Below are 16959 nucleotides of genomic sequence, written 5' to 3'. Positions count from 1 at the left end.
AAAACAAACATTTGTATGTCCGCGGAAATAAAAAGGCTTTTCTCGCAACACTCTATTAGCCAAGAGGCCCGAGTCTGCTCCGAAGATACTCCCAAGATTGCCTATTAAAGACCCCCCACACTTTCTCCAGTTCCGGCCCCACATTCCATTCCTAATGGGACAAATATCAGACGATCGCTCGAAGTTGTTTGCTTTGTGCCATACGGGCAGCAATCAGCAGTAGACCACCGAGAAGCAGTGATATGCCGGAGAACAGCGACAGCGAGAGATATCCATATTTTTCAGAGAGAACACCGCTGATAGGCACATTGGCCATGGCACTGTTATTTTGTCAGAACAGGAAATACTATTTCGTAAGGGGATCGTACGATAGAGCTGTGGATCCTGAAACACTCCCGATTGCAAGGCCAAGGGTATTTGGGCTGGCGACTTGTGCAGCACAGGCTTGTTGTAGAGATAGGATACCCTATACGACCACTGGTTAGCAAAATCATCTTCAAACAAGCAAAAAGCAACAAAAGCTCACTCCAGAAGCAAATCCATAAGCAGCACACCAGATCACAAGTCCAGCAACAGATGTCACCTTGGTCCAGCAAAGGGCGACGATTCCTGCAGTCATGGTGGCTAAGATGCAGCAGTTAAATTTGCCGTATTTATCAGCCACAATACCTGGAAGAATCCGACCAAAGAATGAAGTGCCGTTCACAATCGACACAGTATAGAAAGCCAAAGTTGTGGAGAAGCCTTTTTCCACGGCGAATGATGTGGTGTAGAAAAACGGAGAGAACATCCCAAAGTAAGTAATAAACATGGCAAGACACAACAGCTGCAGCGAACGCTGTTTGAAAAGGTCCAAAACTTCTGTCTTGCGATCTGGCGACTTGATATCCGGCTCAGCGGTCTTCTCGTCTGCTGGATCCTCGCATGCCTCATTCGTTGCATGCGTCAATGGTACGACGGGGGACTTGGCAACAGAACAAGAAAATATGAAGCAAGGTATCATAACAAACCCGACGATTCGCATGGTCCACGGGAATCCGATACTGGGATTTTTGAGCAGTCTGTCAATTGCGATCGGCCAAATAATGCCACCGAGAGAGGAGCCTGCAAGCACGATGCCCATAGCAGCTCCACGTTTAACTTTGATATATTGTCCGACCAGTGCAAGCATAGGCCATGAAACAAGAGCCATAGAGATGCCCAAAAGAACACCTTGTGCGAGCAGGAACTGGTAGAACTTCTGGCAAAGCGAAATCATCATCATTGAAAAGACGGTACCGATTGACCCGGTGTAAACCATAAGCTATGCAGTCAACATGGTAAGCTTCGTTTTAGTGTAGTCTGAAAGGATAGATTTCACCTTGGGTCCAAATATATCGAGCATTGCACCTGATCCAATGGATATTGAGAAGAGAAAAAATATGGAAATAGCTCCAAGCCATGCAATGGTAGATGATGAACTTGACGAAAGTTGGTTCTTGCCATAGTATTCTTCAAAGATACCGAATGAGTTCATGAAACCAACGGTGCAGAAGAGACAGGTGAAGGCCCCGAATATTACGAGCCATGCCCGAGGTCTGAAAAGGTAAGATTTCTGGTATGTTTGGACATGAATATGTCACTCACGTGTATTCAGATGATGCCATTGTCTGTCTGGACTTTGATGGCTTTTGGTCTCTGCCGGATACTGATATATAGTGACAGAGGAAAAGCTGGAATTATTGCAGACGTCTCAACATTTATATAAAATCGGGCTATTTGCGTCTGCAAGGTGAAAACATGCATCACCGGAGTCTCCGCTGTGATGCTCGGAGTTGATTCGAGTATTTGGCTGCGGTTTCCGAATCGGGCTTAGTGCTCACCGGAGGCTCCGCGGACGCTCCGAGCATTCTGACTACACTTCGCCCTTTTCCACGGGGCATACTCTCATGTCTCACTGGTTTCCATTTTGATCGAAATATTCAGGGTCTATTGATATACACCCAACACCATGAAGCGAAGGCCGAATACTGAGACATACTCCGGGGTTGCTGGGTCACCTCCGAAAAAGCAGCCCCGACAGGACCCCGTCTCCTGTGAATCATGTCGGAAGAAGAAATCCAAATGTGATAGGGGCTATCCGTGTGGTAATTGTTCCATGCGCAAGCTCGAATGCATATACAGTTCTGGTGGCTCAGGGGTTGTGAAAGCCGGGAGCCAAGAAGAGGAGCCTCCTGTGTTGGACAGCATCAGGCCTGAGCCGCATCGAACCGTGCAACGGAGTATCCTATCCGACACAGAAACACAACAAAACATTCGAAATGAGCCGTTTCTCACGGCAGACTGGCTTGAAACTTTAGTCATGGGGCACCGTGTACCAAGCGCGATTCCTGCCCCCTTGAGAGCAGAGCTTTCACAAAATCAACAAATCCAGCGTTCGCCTGGCTGGCAGAACACAGTGTCAGATATTCAATCAGCAGCGGCTCCACGCTATCCAATTGCCGCGCGTGAAAATCCTGCTACAGTTCATCTCCCATCGTATTTGCCCCCAAAGGCCGCAGCGTTGAGTCTGTTCCGATATTACTGTGACTACCTTGATTTCCACTATCACCTCATTATCAAAAACCAAGTCGAACGACAAATTGAAACTATTTATGAGCGAGTGGCCTGCAACGAAAGCATGAACTTTGGTCACGTTGCCTTGCTTTTCAGTATTCTTGCCTCAGCCCTTTATTACAAACGTCTGATGGAATCCTCCGACTACGCAGATCTATGTAGTCATGAGACAACATTCCTGGCAGGAGCAGCGCTGGTTCAAGGGAACTACATTGCTTATCCGACCATCGAAGGACTACAGGCCACTATGATAATTGGTCATTATCTGTCCAACATGAACCTACCAGCTGCTATCAGTTCATTCTTTGTGCACAGATCATTTGTCAGTCAATCCATTAGTATGCGTCTACATCTTGTGGATTCCCGACGATCAGTGGATGAGCGCACGGCAAATGGATTCGACAAAGTCAATGTTGAACTGAAGCGTCGACTATGGTGGGATCTGGCCACATATGATTGGTGAGACTTTCTGTTGAATATACTCTTTGGAGCATTGTTAATTATTCCTCAGGTTACTCGGCTTCCTCAGTGGACCCCAGGAATGGACATACACCGTCCAGCCACAGCACATGAAAGTGCGAGAACCTCTAAATATTGACGATAATGATATTGAACATAATGAGTCCGGGTTGCCTCTTTCATCTCCAACAGATATGTCTTACAGCATTTGCCGAATGAGGTTGGCTGTCGTATGCCGCCACATAGTGGATGAAACAGCAGAGTACCATTTCAACAGGCAAGAAGTACCATATGAGAAGATACTCGAACTCGACCGGGAGCTTCAAAAAGCTTGCGCTAAGATTCCAAATTACTTTCGTTTTGACCATGCCTCTCGACGTGAGTTTGCAGCACTTTATCGCGACCGCCCAATTCTAGCATGGCAACGATCCACCGTACAACAAGGCTACCACTCCCGACTTTGTCGCCTGCATCGCCACTACTTCGTGCGCGGCGCGAAAGACCCTCGCTACTCCTATTCCCATGTAATATCACTTCAATCCGCCCGCAAGATTCTTGAGGTAAAGCGCATGATGGACGAGGAAGAGCCCGTGTTTACCCCGCATAGCTCAATGATATGGTCAGTCATGCACCACGTATTCATGGCGGCTGTCATCCTTCTAATCGATGTCTGCTTTAATTCGGATGACATCCTAGCAAAGAAAAGGAAAGAAGAAGTTCTTGACGCCTGCTGCATGTTGAGTCGGGCGCAACAATCCTCGTCCATTGCCCGCGAGGGAATTAGTGCGATGATGGAGATCTTGCGAAAACATTGCAAGCAAGAAAAGAAGCCCAATTCTCGTTCATTTCAAGTAGAGGCTTCTGCTTCATCCCTGTCGAATATCACACCGCAAGCTGTGTCTGCAGATACGGCAGCAGCCTCGGGTTCTAACAGAGCCACCTTTGCCCCGCAAACCTGCGGTGATCAACCGATACTTTCTTCGTCGGAGATTCCGTCGGACCTCTTGCCTCTTGAGGATATTTGGACGGAGATGCTTGACGGCAGCGCCTATGCGGAGCTAGACACGCCAGATTGGACTAATTTGTTGGCCGAATTGACGAACGCCACTATGCCATGTGAATGAGGAGCAACCATTCATGAACTATGTTTCCTGGTTCAACTCACTGAAGATTCTTTCTTGTGAGCGCTATTTGAAGAGCAAACAGGCGACACGTCACAGAACCTGCAGCCTGTCGATCTTTTCAGTCTAGGCTCCTCAGGCGCGGATCTTGTGGTAATTAGCTGCCTGTTTGGGCCATCGCTCAGTTCATGAGGCTCTGCGCCAGTGTAAAATGTCTCTGGTCACATTATGTTATTATCATGTGGCCTGGGCTCCGTCTTTCGCTTTTATACTAGCTTCAATGATACCCGACTTGAAAAAGACTTCTCTCGCAGCTCATTTTAAAGCCCCATGCCCGACCATAAAACTCTACCTCAAGCCACGGCTACCGACATGACCCCCAATATCCAACCAACTGTTGATTGCATCAAAATAGCCAGGTCAAACGAGCCGTGGCCCGAACAGGCGCAGATATCAGCACCAGTGCAGGGATCCCAGGCATCAAATCTCCCACTACGGGACTTTACGACAAGTTCGTACCATAGCGACTTTCATTCCCAGGTTATATTACTAGCACTGACTCGGCCACTCTTACTGCAGCAGTTAATTTAGAATTAGCGTGAAGAACATACTAATGAAGCAAATTGTTTTCTTAGCTATACTGAGGGGGGGTGTAGGTGTGTAGGACGCCCTTTCTCACGCTTTGAGGCAGATTCAAGTGTCTGAATTACAAATCCTAATCATTCGTTCTATCCCGCTCCACATTAAAGACCCAAAAAAGACTTAAATTAGGTGGTGGTTTACACCGCAAAACCATATGCGAAAGCACTTAAAAAGATACAGCACAAACAAGTTGGGATGGGATATAATTTACAATTTACAAAAAAGTAAATATCAGGTGTTGATGGCATCCGCATGATGTGATTCGCCTGCCATATTTCCACTGTCACCTAACGGTGGATTGATCGCCGGTGGTGTACTCCCACGAGGGAAAGTCCCGTTCCATCTATATTTTCCATCTTTAGCCAAAATTCCCCTGTATGAGGTCGAGGTACATCAGAAGAGGGATCCAACTTGCCAGCAAATTTGAAGCGACAGCCAAGACAAAGTTTCATCGATGAGGTTCATCGCACCTTGCGCCTCCACGGCAGAGTATCCGATAAAGCCAATTGCCACGAAACAGCCCACTAATAGATACTTCTTTCGTGAGTGAGTAGTTTGGCGTAGATCGAAGTCAGACCAACGAGGGAAAATCGTACGTAGCCAGTACTTGTACATGGGATCAGGGTAGATGAAAGTGTTCTTCTTGGTGACAGGGTCCATCCACCAGCTTTGGCAACCACTGTTGAAGACGAGATTCTGCAATTTGTTGTGAACCCAGGAAAGGTCTCGTTTCTGGGCTTCTGGTTTGACCATTATTGAGTCGGCACTACCACGTAGTACAGGGCGTAGCAATCGACATGAGTAGTTGATTTGACATTCAGAGTGGAAGATGACCGAGTGCTGACCAGTTGCCGCGTTGGGCCCGTACAGAATGAAGAAATTGGGGAAGCCAGTCACGACAGTACCTTTGTATGCCTCGGCACCCCCTGATGCATCCCATTGGCTGTGAAGGTCCATGCCACCGACACCTTTGATTTTCATAGGAAACAACCATTTCTGGGTTTGGAAACCAGTTGCATAGATGATTGCATCTGTGGGATGCTGCTTTCCCCCTGTAGTTTCCACATAGTCTGGCCCGATCTTAATAATAGCATTCTTGGTGAGCATCATCTGTGGAGAATGAAGGCATTTCAAATAGGTGGCAGTGTTGACTCGACGCTTGCAACCGGGCTCATAGTCCGGCTTTAGGATATCTCTGTACTTAGCTGGCGCCTCACTGTCAATATAAGAGTAGGTAGCATCCTTGATCTTTTGACGCATAGCCGCACCATTACTATTCATTTGGAATGAATAAAAAGTGCTCTCCAATTGCCAAGCCAGGATGACACGGTAGAGTCGAGCGGCGAACGGCAAGTATTTCAAGGCAAACTTGAAGGGCTCAGAGTAAGTTGGATTTCCCTATTTTCCAGTGATTAGAGTCATGATGTGAGTAAAGCAGAAATTTACTTACTCGCTTTGTCCACCAGTGAGAGCTCCGATCATGTTGGGTCACTCTGCCCTTGGGCCCAACCGACTTGACCAGCTCAGGGACAAATTGAGTAGCCGATGCACCGTTTCCCACAACAGTTATTTGCTTGCCATTAGGCTTGAAGTTATCATTCCACTCAGCGCTGTGGAACGTCTCGCCCATGAAAGAGTCGGCTCCGTCGATAGAGGGGATGGCTGGGCGATCGAGAGTGCCGATGGCACTGACGACAACAGCAGCTTCGCGAATGAAAGTCTCGCCTGAGTTGGTGTCCTGGAAAGCCACAACCCACAAGGAGCGAGTGTTGTCCCAAGTCATGCTGGTACACATAGCATTGAAGTGGCAGTGAGATAGAATGTTAAATCGTTCAGCAACGTGAAAGAAATCTTGTATCATGTTAGCTAAAATTTCAACCACGAAGGAGGTTTTTTCTTACAGGCATGGAGCTCATCCCTACCAGGAAACATGGTAGTCCAGTCATGCTTCAATGCAAAGCTGTAGGAATAGAAGTGACTCGGGATATCGCATGCACAAGCAGGGTACCGATTGTGCCACCACGTTCCACCGACATTGTCTGACTTCTCATAGATAGTGAATTTATCATGGCCAAGGAGACGTTTCAGTTGAACCGCCATTCCAAGGCCGGATATGCCTCCACCGATGATGATGACTTCTTTGGATCTATCCATGGCAACAAACTCAAGAATTGTTCAGAATCGTCTTTTTTTCAAATACGGATTAACTTGATGGTTTCACAAAAGTTTCATCGGTTGGAATAGGCTGGTATTTAAATGTAGGCATTCACATCTCCGTGGTCACGATGCGAATTGAAAATAGGAGAGCGGCTGTACTTGCCATATCTTCCCCCATGTGCCACAGCCCCTCGTCTTTTAGAATATAGTGGAAAGTGGGATTACTTGATTTGGGGTCCAGATATCTATTGTCTTTGATTATAGTATATGTCTTCGGCATTCGAGATTCGGCACGGTATTTTGGTTGCGGATAAAACCCCGCATAGCGGAGATAGAGCGGCGCTTGCGCTTGCAATTGCACCCTCACGGGCCCTCTCTGTTTCGTCCTTTGGTGACAAAAGAGGCAGGTCTAGGACCATCATGACGATGAGCATGGATTATTTCTCTATAGCCCGCCCCACAGGGGTACATAAAATTAAGAGAGCCTCGTCGTCTGCACCATCTTAAAAGGCTCTCAATAGTCTTGAATATACTATAGGTACAACAGCTGTGCGGCACTGCGGCTGTCACTACCAGCGTAGCAGAAAACTCCTCTTTCCCTTCCAGCATGGTACTCCATTCGCCAATTCCCCTCGACCAGTTGAAATTCAACACTCCCGTTCCCTACGAGCTGCACGTGGACCGGGAGCTGTTAAAAATCACCAAGCAGAAGCTGGCTTTAGCTCGCTACCCAGAAGAGCAGTCTGATTTTGGGGAAAACAATTGGGCCCAAGGCGCTAAGGTGTCTCGTGTGAAACAGCTTGCGGAATACTGGCAGAATAAGTACGACTGGGATACACAAGAGGTAAGCAACTGTTTTTGCAGTCTTTGTGGTGTCATTTTAACACCGATCTAATTCTTCATCAGAGAATCCTGAACGATGCTTTCAACCACTTCATTGTGAAGCTTAATGTTCCAGGATATGGTACACTCGTACTTCACTATACTCACACGCGCGCCTCCAGGAGCAAATCAATCCCTCTCCTATTCTCCCACGGCTGGCCAGGATCATTTGTTGAGGCACGCCGGGTTGTTGAGCCATTGAGCAACCCAAAGGACGCCAAAGACCCAGCTTTCCATGTTGTTGCCCCCTCTATACCCGGGTTTGGCTTTTCTCCTGCGCCTACAAAATCTGGAGTTGGACCGAATATTGTCGCGCGCGCCTACAAAATCCTGATGACAGAAGTCTTGGGCTATACAAAATTTGTCACGCAAGGAGGAGACTTTGGATCGTTCATCACCCGCTCTTTGGCTATACAATATCCCGATCAAGTCCGGGCTCAACATCTAAACATGTTCCCAGTGCCTCCGCCAACTCTCTTCTCCGCTCCCTTCGCGTATATCCGTTGGTGCTTTTCGGTATTTACATACTCGGCATTTGAGCACAAGGCACTACAGGTTCGGTGGAACTTTGAGCAAGATCAGAGTGGTTATCTCGAGCAGCAAAAGACCAGACCTCAAACTCTTGGATTTGCTCTAGGTGACTCGCCGATCGGATTGCTTGCCTGGTTTGTGGAGAAGATTCACGATTGGGCCGATGTTTACGATGCATTTAGTGACGATGACATGATCACATTGGTTATGATGCACTGGATACAGGGTGCGACTCCTGGTCTGCGCTTCTATTGGGAGGCGTTTGGTCGTGGCATGCACGAGGCTGAAAAAACGTTCGAGACGTATGTGTCGGCTCCCACTGGCGTCAGCATGTATGCAAAGGAGCAACTCCACGTAAGAAAGTTCCAAGTCCATCGATTTATTTTGAAAATATTCTAACGCGGTTGTGACAGTGCCCACGGGACTGGGCTAATCAGGCTGCCAACATTCAATTTTGGCGGGAGTACGAGAAGGGTGGTCATTTCTCGTCCTTGGAGCGCCCTGATTTGTTCGTGAAAGATGTTCGAGATTTCTTCTCGTCAAAGGCTGTTCTCGACTCGTGGGTTCGTCCTTGAGGCTGCGGTTACTGCGAGAAACCTCTCTTTGAATCTGGAATATCGCGGTCGCTTGAATCGAAAATTGGCGTTCAATCGCACAGTACTGAAGATTCGCATTTTTAGGACTCATAAATGTAGAAGGCCACTGCTGGCAAAATAACCTCTATCTGAATAAATATTTTTCGAATCAATGCTATATCACACAAATCCCCAAAGCATTCTTAGCTCAGTGGCCCGATCCGAGGTTTTCCAGCCCGTCTCACGCTCAATTCTAGCTAGATGTTTTAATAATAGGATCTTTTCAGAAGAGAACTCATCAGAATCATAATTCTCTACGGCCGAGGGTCCATCACCCGGAGACTCGGACAGAGTATCCCGGACGGATAGGGAGGCTACGGAACTTCCGAATACTGTCCCGGCGATGAACAATGGTTGAAGCTGATTAACCCAGTTGGCACTTGACATTAGTGAATATTAGTCTGGTTCTTGTTGCCTGCTATCAAGGTCTAGGGAGATTCCTGCTCAACATACTGCGATGGGTTGGAAATCGAGGTTCCGACAAGTTCCCGTGCGTGCCAGATAATATTACCCTGAGACCTAGTCAGTTAAATAACCAATGGATTTCAAGAGCAGAATTGAACTCACGATCTCTTCTTGGAAAGACATATATGGATTTTCCGGCCTCTGTGTAACGAGGCCGGTCTGTATAAGTAGTATACAGCCTGTATGGTAGAATGTGTTGCCGCAGTCTAGAAATTCAGCCGCTGTTTCATTGTCCAGTGAGGTAGGATCTTACTAGGAGCAGATTGTATGTATAGCGCAGCTGGAAAAACCTTTGTGGGAGGAAACTCTCTTAGCAGCGGACAGACCTCTGATGGTCGCAGCTGGTACCACTTCTGCATTTCGTCCCAAAGGGTGCAAATGGAGAGTTTGAATTCAGCTTCTCTCATTTTCCTTCTAGATTGCTGTGAGTTTGACAGAATATTCACAATCTTAGCGAAGATTAAGTGCGCAAGATTGCAATAGTCATCCAAGTCTCCGTTGGCCAAAACATAATCAATACACATATTGTCTACCCAAGAATTGGTTGGGATTAATGTCTCTTTGCCGCTATTAAAGGCCGCCCAAACATCTTTCACGATCACAATCAGCCATGGGCTCATGTCTGGAGTTTGTGAGACTACTCACCAATTCGAGCAAAGGCCCAGAAGCTGGCCTTCACAATGCCTTTGCTAGATCCATTCCATTTTTGGGCCCGCAGAAATCCCGCACAGCCTTTCAAGTGCCGCCTCCATTCTTGGACACGCGAGGCCATCATTTCGTAAACACAGAGAAGAGTGCAAGTTGCCAAAATGGACGTGTCGGCTTGTACGGGGTCCTGGTTGAGGAGCAGCTGAATTGTGAACTGGTAAAGCTCTAATGTCACGCGATCCTGCCGCATATGAACAGAATCTAGCTGGCGGGAGGCGAGTGATAGCGCAGCAGCGACGAATGAGGAGGATTTCATCATCTCGTGAATGCTTTTCACAGTGAAATGCATTTTGGAGTCGGTTGTCTCGCACCATGTACCTGTCTCTCGTATAAAAGCGGAAATGAGGTGGAGTTTCTCCCCATCTGTGACTGGAAGTTGGGGCACTGGCTGCGGGGTTGCATCCTTTGACCTTGTCTGGCCCAGTAAGAAAGGGTATAGGTGAGTTTGTGTATCCGTCGCCGTAGGCAGGGACGCTGAATGAAACCGCTGGGACTGAATGAGTGGGGATAGATCATGGTTACCACTCAATGGGCTTGCTGGGACGTCAGAAGATGGTAGGTTTTGCTGTGTAGCCAGATCGGCGATGCTCAATTCTCCAGTAATAAGCTGTGAGGATGGGCGAGAGACATGGATAGGCGAAGATTCATCTCGAGCTGTAAGTTCAGGTCTGCAGGAAAGGTGGTCAGATGTCGAGTATCCATCGATGATGACGTTGGTTTCATCAAGGAATTGCTGATGTCGACTTGGTCTCTTCTCTCGCCCTTCTTCTACTTCACACAATGCAGCCGCTTCACGACGTGACAAACTAATTGCCCGTGAGGGATGGAACGAAACCTTAAGTCCCCATTCACAGACCTGGCCTCGCACTTCACAGCCACGGCATCGTGGCCGTGCCCCATCGCCTGCAAGGTATCAGCTCCTGTCACGATTTAACAAAATGAGAGTAGATCAAACTTGCATTTGCGACGGCGGTTGCGACACTGAATGCTAGATCCTCTTGTCAGTAATTGGTCTCAAGTAAGCAGGGCAAAAAGCTCACCAGCCGGTTCTAGTCCTTTTCCGGACCGGGCGATGGCTCACACCTATCTCATCTCCACTATCCAAAGAAGATACCATAGCCCAATGCTTACAGGTAAAATGCCGGGGATATGGAACGTAGAGTATGTCGATGCTCAGGCGACGAGAAACCAGAGGGCATAGGCGAAATGGCGGGCGCTCTGGCGAGGAAAGTGGAAGCGCTGTTACCCTCGGCAAGTGGGGACTCCAGAACTCCCCATTTTGCAGGTAGGTGACCACTAGCGAATCCTTACTGTTGTATGTTTTTTGGGGGGTTCTTCTTCCTCTGATTATGAAGAAAAAGGTCTTAGCATATCTTTGAGTGGAAAGCACAGACACTGTTCGGTACTAGGAAGTGTATGTGACTTACTTCCTCGGAACTATATGACTTATGTCTAAATTGCGGACCAAAGGTAGTGGCTGCACCAAGGACTTAAGGAAAGTTCTCCATTTGAAATCCTTTATTGATTGAACAAGGTGCTTTTGAGGTAAAATTAAGAAGGAACCAGTCAAAACTACGGGGAACATATAGGGACTGGGGACTTGAACTTTGAGGCTCCAAATTTCTTAGTGAATAAAACCTTGCGTAGATACTAAGTGGGAGAAATTTGAGGCAAATTTACCTTTCAGTTTCAATCACTGGGAGGTGCTTCCTGTTCGTCGGCCTGCATAGCACCTTTCAATGCTCGAAGGTCTTAGATCCGTTGATCATGGCCGCGAAGCACGGCCATCACTGAGTCCCTCGTATGGATTTCCTTTTCAAGTGCCGCCTCGATTTCTGCGAAGGTGGTGGGTGATATAGGCGGACCAGGTTGGCTCATCGCTGCAACCGTGATAGGGGGTCGGGTGACAAAGCTGCAGTGTTTTCGTTTCCCCCAATGGCAATTGGCGCAGGATAGCAGGTGTTGAAGCCCGGTTGCAATAACGCAGGAAGTAAACGGCCCTTGTGAACGTTGACAAGCATCGCATTCTTCTTCAACGGGCATCTTATACCCGGTTGATTGCACCAGTAAAGCTTCAATATTGGTGGTCTTAGTACCAACAGTATAGTAGAACTCGTCCCCTTGTCTTGGAATGCGTATACCTGGCTCACGGCAAAGAAGGCGGCTTTGGAGTTCGTGAAGCAAGGTATCCGGTTGTTCACGAACACGGCGCCCACGAGTCCACGGGTTGTGGAGGGCACTTTGTGCCCAGTGGCCAGGCTGGCTTTGGTCTTCTCCGACCACCGGTGTGGGGTGTGCGTTAGATGAGGGCTCCATGATTCTGGGTTCTGGTTTCTGGTGTTAATGGCGAGTAATATGTGTTGCGGTATAGCTGGGGGATCAAGTGAAGAGACGTGACGGGCAACGGACGGTAGTATCTGAAGGGTCTCATGCGTATCCAAGAGTTGAGAAGAATGCTATAAAAGAGCATGCCACCTTCACTTTCTCTTCAAGCTTGCTTTCACTTTCTAAGCTTAATTTCACTCTTCAGCCTCCTCAACTTTTTTCGTCTTCTTTTCCTCCTTCAGCTTCCCAACTTCCTCTCACCATCCGTCACCTCCCTCACAACGTACTGCAACCACCATGGATGATTTCACTCCACCAGATTCCAACGCGCGACAGACGCAGCCGCACTCGACGAATCGTCAGCAGGTAATAGCCCCAGAGCTAGAAGACTAGTCAGTATCCATTCGGGAACCCGTGAATATACTGTTCGGTGACTCACATGATATTAGCTCCCCTGCAGAAGACCCTGGTCACCACCTCATCGACACTCCGCTCACTGTTCCAGCTGGTGAGGCTGGGGCCGAGGAAATCCAGCCTAGCATGTGGGCCACTTATGTGAAGCAACTTCCTTGGAAAGTTGCCCGCCATGGCAAGTTTATCAAAACCGATGCCATTAAAATGCTCAAGGAAGCCCCCTCTAGAAGAGAGCCTGTCCAACGATCTTCAACGGGATATACTGGAAAAAGATTGGACGAGCGCATCGGCACTCAGGCAGCCAATGTTGAGTCCGTTCTTATTCAAATCGTCGGGGAGACCTCCTACCAAGAGTGCACCAACTGCCTCAAGAACAATGGGCCTTGGGCCCATTGCATTCGGTACGATAATATCAACTGGACGGTCTCCGCCGGAGAAACACCGTCGATTGCTTGGAAGTAAATGGGAAGGTAGTAAAGGACAGCAAAATAGCAGCCGGGGAGGAAGAAGGTGGAGCCGAGGCAAAATCGTACACAACGATCTCAGACGAGCCGCGCTGCGAACATGGCACGTTACCTCAGCACGGATTCGTTCACGAGGAATACAAGTGTGAGGAGTCCACAGCCAACCAATATCCCAATCACCTCAGGTGTTGGTACCCCACATTCAAGAATGAATCTCAGCGACAAAGATATGAATGTACTGGCAACCAACAAAAGGCATACATGTTCCTTTATTCCCGTCTTTCTCCTACCTACAATCCAAACTTAGTGTTCAAATCCTCACTTAGCACTATTTGCCTATTAGATATGTAAAGAAGAAGTCCGATACCACGGAGTGGAATAGCAATCCACTATACCTATCGTAAGCTATCTTGATAAACACTTAGTACTTCCGCTATAAACTAAGGAGTGTCTTTTAAAGTGCGTATAAGCCTATCACTAGCTGTTATATACGCACCCCTATTAGTAAGCTTTTTAAGTATTGAAATGGGAGATACTCGATAGCAGTCTAGTCAAAATAGACGAATCGACAAATGGTGGCAAGAAAACCCAACAACAAGTCAGGTTAGGGAGCTCTAGGCAAATGACGCCTATTAGGGATAATCGGATGCTATATCAAGGAGCATAATAGTCATAAGTCATGAATCAGGAAATGAGTGGCATTGTTTTATCTCTCTCTTCTTCTCTACAGTCGTAGATTGCCCATATCCCTTCCTCGAGGACATCACTGCCTGACGCAGTAACCATACAAATCTCGTGATTTCCCCACTACACTAAGTAAAAAAATATAAATTACGTCTAATAGGCTTGAACGTACGGTTAATATACGCCTAGAACGTAGCTATGGTATTCGCTAATCTCAATAGTATCACGGTATATTCGAAATAGAAAATCAACCATGGATGCGGAGACAAGACATGTAACCTTAGAACGATGGAGCAAATCGCGTGGGGCTCTAGCGTCGGCCGCCGACCCACCATCTGCGGCCGCCTTAGCGGAACACAAGGACAATCTCGATTACCAACCAGAAGACAATATTGAAGTCTTTGAGATCTTTGTCTCAATTCGTCAGAATACTTCTCAGTCATGATACTATCCTCGATGTGTGACTTCTAACTGGAACTCTCGTGACATACTCCACTGAATACAATATATATATGACCTTGGAATGTTCTCCGTTAGATAGAAGTAACAATCCAATATCTTTCGATCTTCTTCAAACTCATCTCGTTTTCCAATATTTCGCTTGCTATAATAGCCATGACTTCATCCGTGGACTCCAACAACATCTTCCGGGTGGATGGCATTGTGGCCGTTATCACCGGTGGTGGCAGTGGTAATTTTCCTTCATCCCACACTCTTCATTGTATCAGCCATCCTCATGTGATTATACAGGAATTGGCCTAAGTATGACCCGTGCTCTGGCTACCAACGGTGCCCACAAGATCTATATCCTGGGCCGTCGCCTAGAGGTTCTTGAGAAGGCTGCTGCCGAATTTCCCGATGTGATCATCCCCCACCAAGCCGATGTGACCTCCAAGACGGATCTTCAGGCAGCCGTGGACCGAATCAAGTCGGAAGTTGGCTATGTCAATCTTGTTGTCCCCAATTCTGGAAGCATCGGACCCCCCGTACGATTCAACCCTGCGGCCTCTCTGCCTGAATTGCGTCAATCCCTTTTCACCGATTTCTTGATGGATGGCATGAATGACGCTCTCAATCTCAACATCACCGCTGCTTTCTTCACTATGACTGCATTCCTCGAATTGCTCGACCTCGGAACGCAGAACGCCCTTAAGGGCGGGTTCGGCAAGCCCCTCAAGGAGGGCAGCGATGTGCCCTCGATCCAGAGCCAAGTCATCTTCACCACGAGTATCTCGGCCTTCAGCCGTCACTGGACCTCGTCGCCCCCGTATTTGACCAGCAAAGTGGCCATCATGCAAGTGGCCAAGCATGCCAGTTCCCAGCTGGCCCGGTTTGGCATTCGTGTCAATGCCATTGCGCCTGGCAGTATGTTCTTCTTTCTTCTATATGCGTAAATTTCAATACTAATACATTCAATTCAGTCTACCCTTCGGATCTGGCAGCCGTTCTCATTTCAAGCCGCAAGCCCGATGAGGAGGCCGCCCATGATGATCGCTTCATCCCAGCTCGCCGTTTTGGAGGTGATGAGGAAATGGCCGGTGCCATTCTGTATTTGACGAGTCGCGCGGGCAGCTACTCCAATGGACTGATCCTCACTACCGACGGTGGCCGCTTATCAGTCATGAACGCTACCTATTAAGCTCACAGTGGGGTGACTGTCTACTGGGTATCTTTATGATGGCTATCTCGATGGCAGTCGAGGAATATTTCAGATTGCTCTAGCTTTGCGATTTTGGGGTCTAGTAGGGTGTACATTTCTTGAACATATACAGTAATGCCACACTGTATCTTCTCACTTGCTTCGACCAGCGTATTGTATTATACCAACCTGGTGGTGCTCTACACCCAAGCGAGGGGGCAGAAATGACGCAGATTCCGTTGCATCCGCCGTGGATCGCCGGCGGACGTTGCCGGGCTCTGCGGCCGATGGGTTTATAGACTTGAATTGGGAGGATGTTTGAGGGTGATCTATGTGAATTAGTTCATTTTCATACACCCTCGTCTGTCCAGAAAGATGGGTCAAGCGGGATTCTTAGTTTGGTGTTGATAGTACGACAAATAACTATAACTGGGTCTAAATTTCCATGCATAAAGAGAAGTACTACCGAGGGTCACCTTGGAAGGCAAGTGAATGAATCCCCATGTATCCGTCGAAAGCCAATCATCAATATACCCGACATTTTCGGAGCACTCTAGGGCTTGAGGTAAGAAAACAGCCCAGGAGAGTTTCAGGATAATATACGTCTCGAATCCTACGAGGAAGCCTTAGGGCCAGATTAAGATCAAGATGAGCGAGAACGACAACCTTGGAATGTGCGAAGTCTTGAGTTTTTCTTCATTCGTGCCTTTCTCGAAAATGCCATAGGCATCGAGGTATAATTTGCATGGCATGAATTAAACCCAATTGCCGGAGAAAGTATATGTATTGCTAAGGCGCAACGATGAGATTCGCAGAGCAATAAACTCCGCTCCATCTATTCGCATGTTGACTCATGTTATGCTCTCTATGTTATACCCCCAAGTCTATAGCGGAATATCATGTCTGAAACGCTGGTAGTCTTCCAGGCACATTTGGCAAGGCACCCCAACGTGCTTCGAATTGGTTGAGTGAAGTTTGCAGCCGAGCATCCGCAGGCACTGATTGATAGTCATGAATATGTTTCAGCGCTGCTCGATTGATATACAGACAGCTGGGAGGTAGGTGATCAATTTGACTAAAGGGGAGGTGTTCATGCATGATAGCAATGTCAATGACCATTTTAGTGATTGTATCCAGGGCCTGGTGGGAACTATTGCTTGAGTCATAGACCCTATGGGAGTCTCGGGCGCGTGACTCGAGGAGATGCCAATGAAGAAGATACAATGCACTATACGTTC

General features: G+C 47.7%; 9 protein-coding genes across 9 annotated transcripts; 5 read left to right on the top strand and 4 right to left on the bottom strand.

Annotated features, from left to right (window-relative positions):
- Nucleotides 1-166: 166 nt before the first annotated feature.
- N7511_002981 (uncharacterized protein) lies at nucleotides 167-1646 on the bottom strand (the record flags this gene model as incomplete). Its single annotated transcript, XM_057125406.1, has 5 exons — nucleotides 167-320; nucleotides 369-466; nucleotides 527-1303; nucleotides 1361-1577; nucleotides 1627-1646. 5 exons carry the CDS (start codon nucleotides 1644-1646, stop codon nucleotides 167-169), a joined length of 1266 nt encoding a protein of 421 aa, XP_056987565.1.
- Nucleotides 1647-1990: 344 nt separating this feature from the next.
- On the top strand, nucleotides 1991-4178 carry N7511_002980 (Zn(II)2Cys6 transcription factor; the record flags this gene model as incomplete). Its single annotated transcript, XM_057125405.1, has 2 exons — nucleotides 1991-3054; nucleotides 3107-4178. 2 exons carry the CDS (start codon nucleotides 1991-1993, stop codon nucleotides 4176-4178), a joined length of 2136 nt encoding a protein of 711 aa, XP_056987564.1.
- Nucleotides 4179-5210: 1032 nt separating this feature from the next.
- On the bottom strand, nucleotides 5211-6971 carry N7511_002979 (flavin-containing monooxygenase; the record flags this gene model as incomplete). The annotated part of the gene is made up of 3 exons (XM_057125404.1): nucleotides 5211-6215; nucleotides 6268-6668; nucleotides 6719-6971. 3 exons carry the CDS (start codon nucleotides 6969-6971, stop codon nucleotides 5211-5213), a joined length of 1659 nt encoding a protein of 552 aa, XP_056987563.1.
- Nucleotides 6972-7581: 610 nt separating this feature from the next.
- N7511_002978 (epoxide hydrolase family protein) lies at nucleotides 7582-8950 on the top strand (the record flags this gene model as incomplete). The annotated part of the gene is made up of 3 exons (XM_057125403.1): nucleotides 7582-7818; nucleotides 7881-8741; nucleotides 8801-8950. Coding segments are annotated over 3 exons (1248 nt in total), but the record flags the coding sequence as incomplete, so codon positions are not given.
- A 192-nt stretch (nucleotides 8951-9142) lies between these two features.
- Nucleotides 9143-11095, bottom strand: N7511_002977 (uncharacterized protein; the record flags this gene model as incomplete). The annotated part of the gene is made up of 6 exons (XM_057125402.1): nucleotides 9143-9401; nucleotides 9476-9534; nucleotides 9590-9646; nucleotides 9814-10076; nucleotides 10133-10863; nucleotides 11052-11095. 6 exons carry the CDS (start codon nucleotides 11093-11095, stop codon nucleotides 9143-9145), a joined length of 1413 nt encoding a protein of 470 aa, XP_056987561.1.
- An 852-nt stretch (nucleotides 11096-11947) lies between these two features.
- N7511_002976 (DUF3716 domain-containing protein) lies at nucleotides 11948-12511 on the bottom strand (the record flags this gene model as incomplete). The annotated part of the gene is made up of 1 exon (XM_057125401.1): nucleotides 11948-12511. The coding sequence occupies one exon, from the start codon at nucleotides 12509-12511 to the stop codon at nucleotides 11948-11950; it is 564 nt and encodes a 187-aa protein (XP_056987560.1).
- Nucleotides 12512-12817: 306 nt separating this feature from the next.
- Nucleotides 12818-13396, top strand: N7511_002975 (uncharacterized protein; the record flags this gene model as incomplete). The annotated part of the gene is made up of 2 exons (XM_057125400.1): nucleotides 12818-12912; nucleotides 12970-13396. The coding sequence occupies 2 exons, from the start codon at nucleotides 12818-12820 to the stop codon at nucleotides 13394-13396; spliced, it is 522 nt and encodes a 173-aa protein (XP_056987559.1).
- A 939-nt stretch (nucleotides 13397-14335) lies between these two features.
- Nucleotides 14336-14527, top strand: N7511_002974 (uncharacterized protein; the record flags this gene model as incomplete). Its single annotated transcript, XM_057125399.1, has 1 exon — nucleotides 14336-14527. One exon carries the CDS (start codon nucleotides 14336-14338, stop codon nucleotides 14525-14527), a length of 192 nt encoding a protein of 63 aa, XP_056987558.1.
- A 170-nt stretch (nucleotides 14528-14697) lies between these two features.
- N7511_002973 (SDR family NAD(P)-dependent oxidoreductase) lies at nucleotides 14698-15721 on the top strand (the record flags this gene model as incomplete). Its single annotated transcript, XM_057125398.1, has 3 exons — nucleotides 14698-14773; nucleotides 14833-15447; nucleotides 15504-15721. The coding sequence occupies 3 exons, from the start codon at nucleotides 14698-14700 to the stop codon at nucleotides 15719-15721; spliced, it is 909 nt and encodes a 302-aa protein (XP_056987557.1).
- Nucleotides 15722-16959: the final 1238 nt, after the last annotated feature.

The sequence above is a fragment of the Penicillium nucicola genome, assembly GCF_028828085.1.
Source record: "Penicillium nucicola strain IBT 29836 chromosome Unknown utg000002l, whole genome shotgun sequence".
In the NCBI taxonomy this organism is placed as follows: Eukaryota; Fungi; Ascomycota; class Eurotiomycetes; order Eurotiales; family Aspergillaceae; genus Penicillium; species Penicillium nucicola.
The sequence above is the reverse complement of the archived record's forward strand: the minus strand, read 5'-3'. Positions and strand labels throughout refer to the sequence as shown.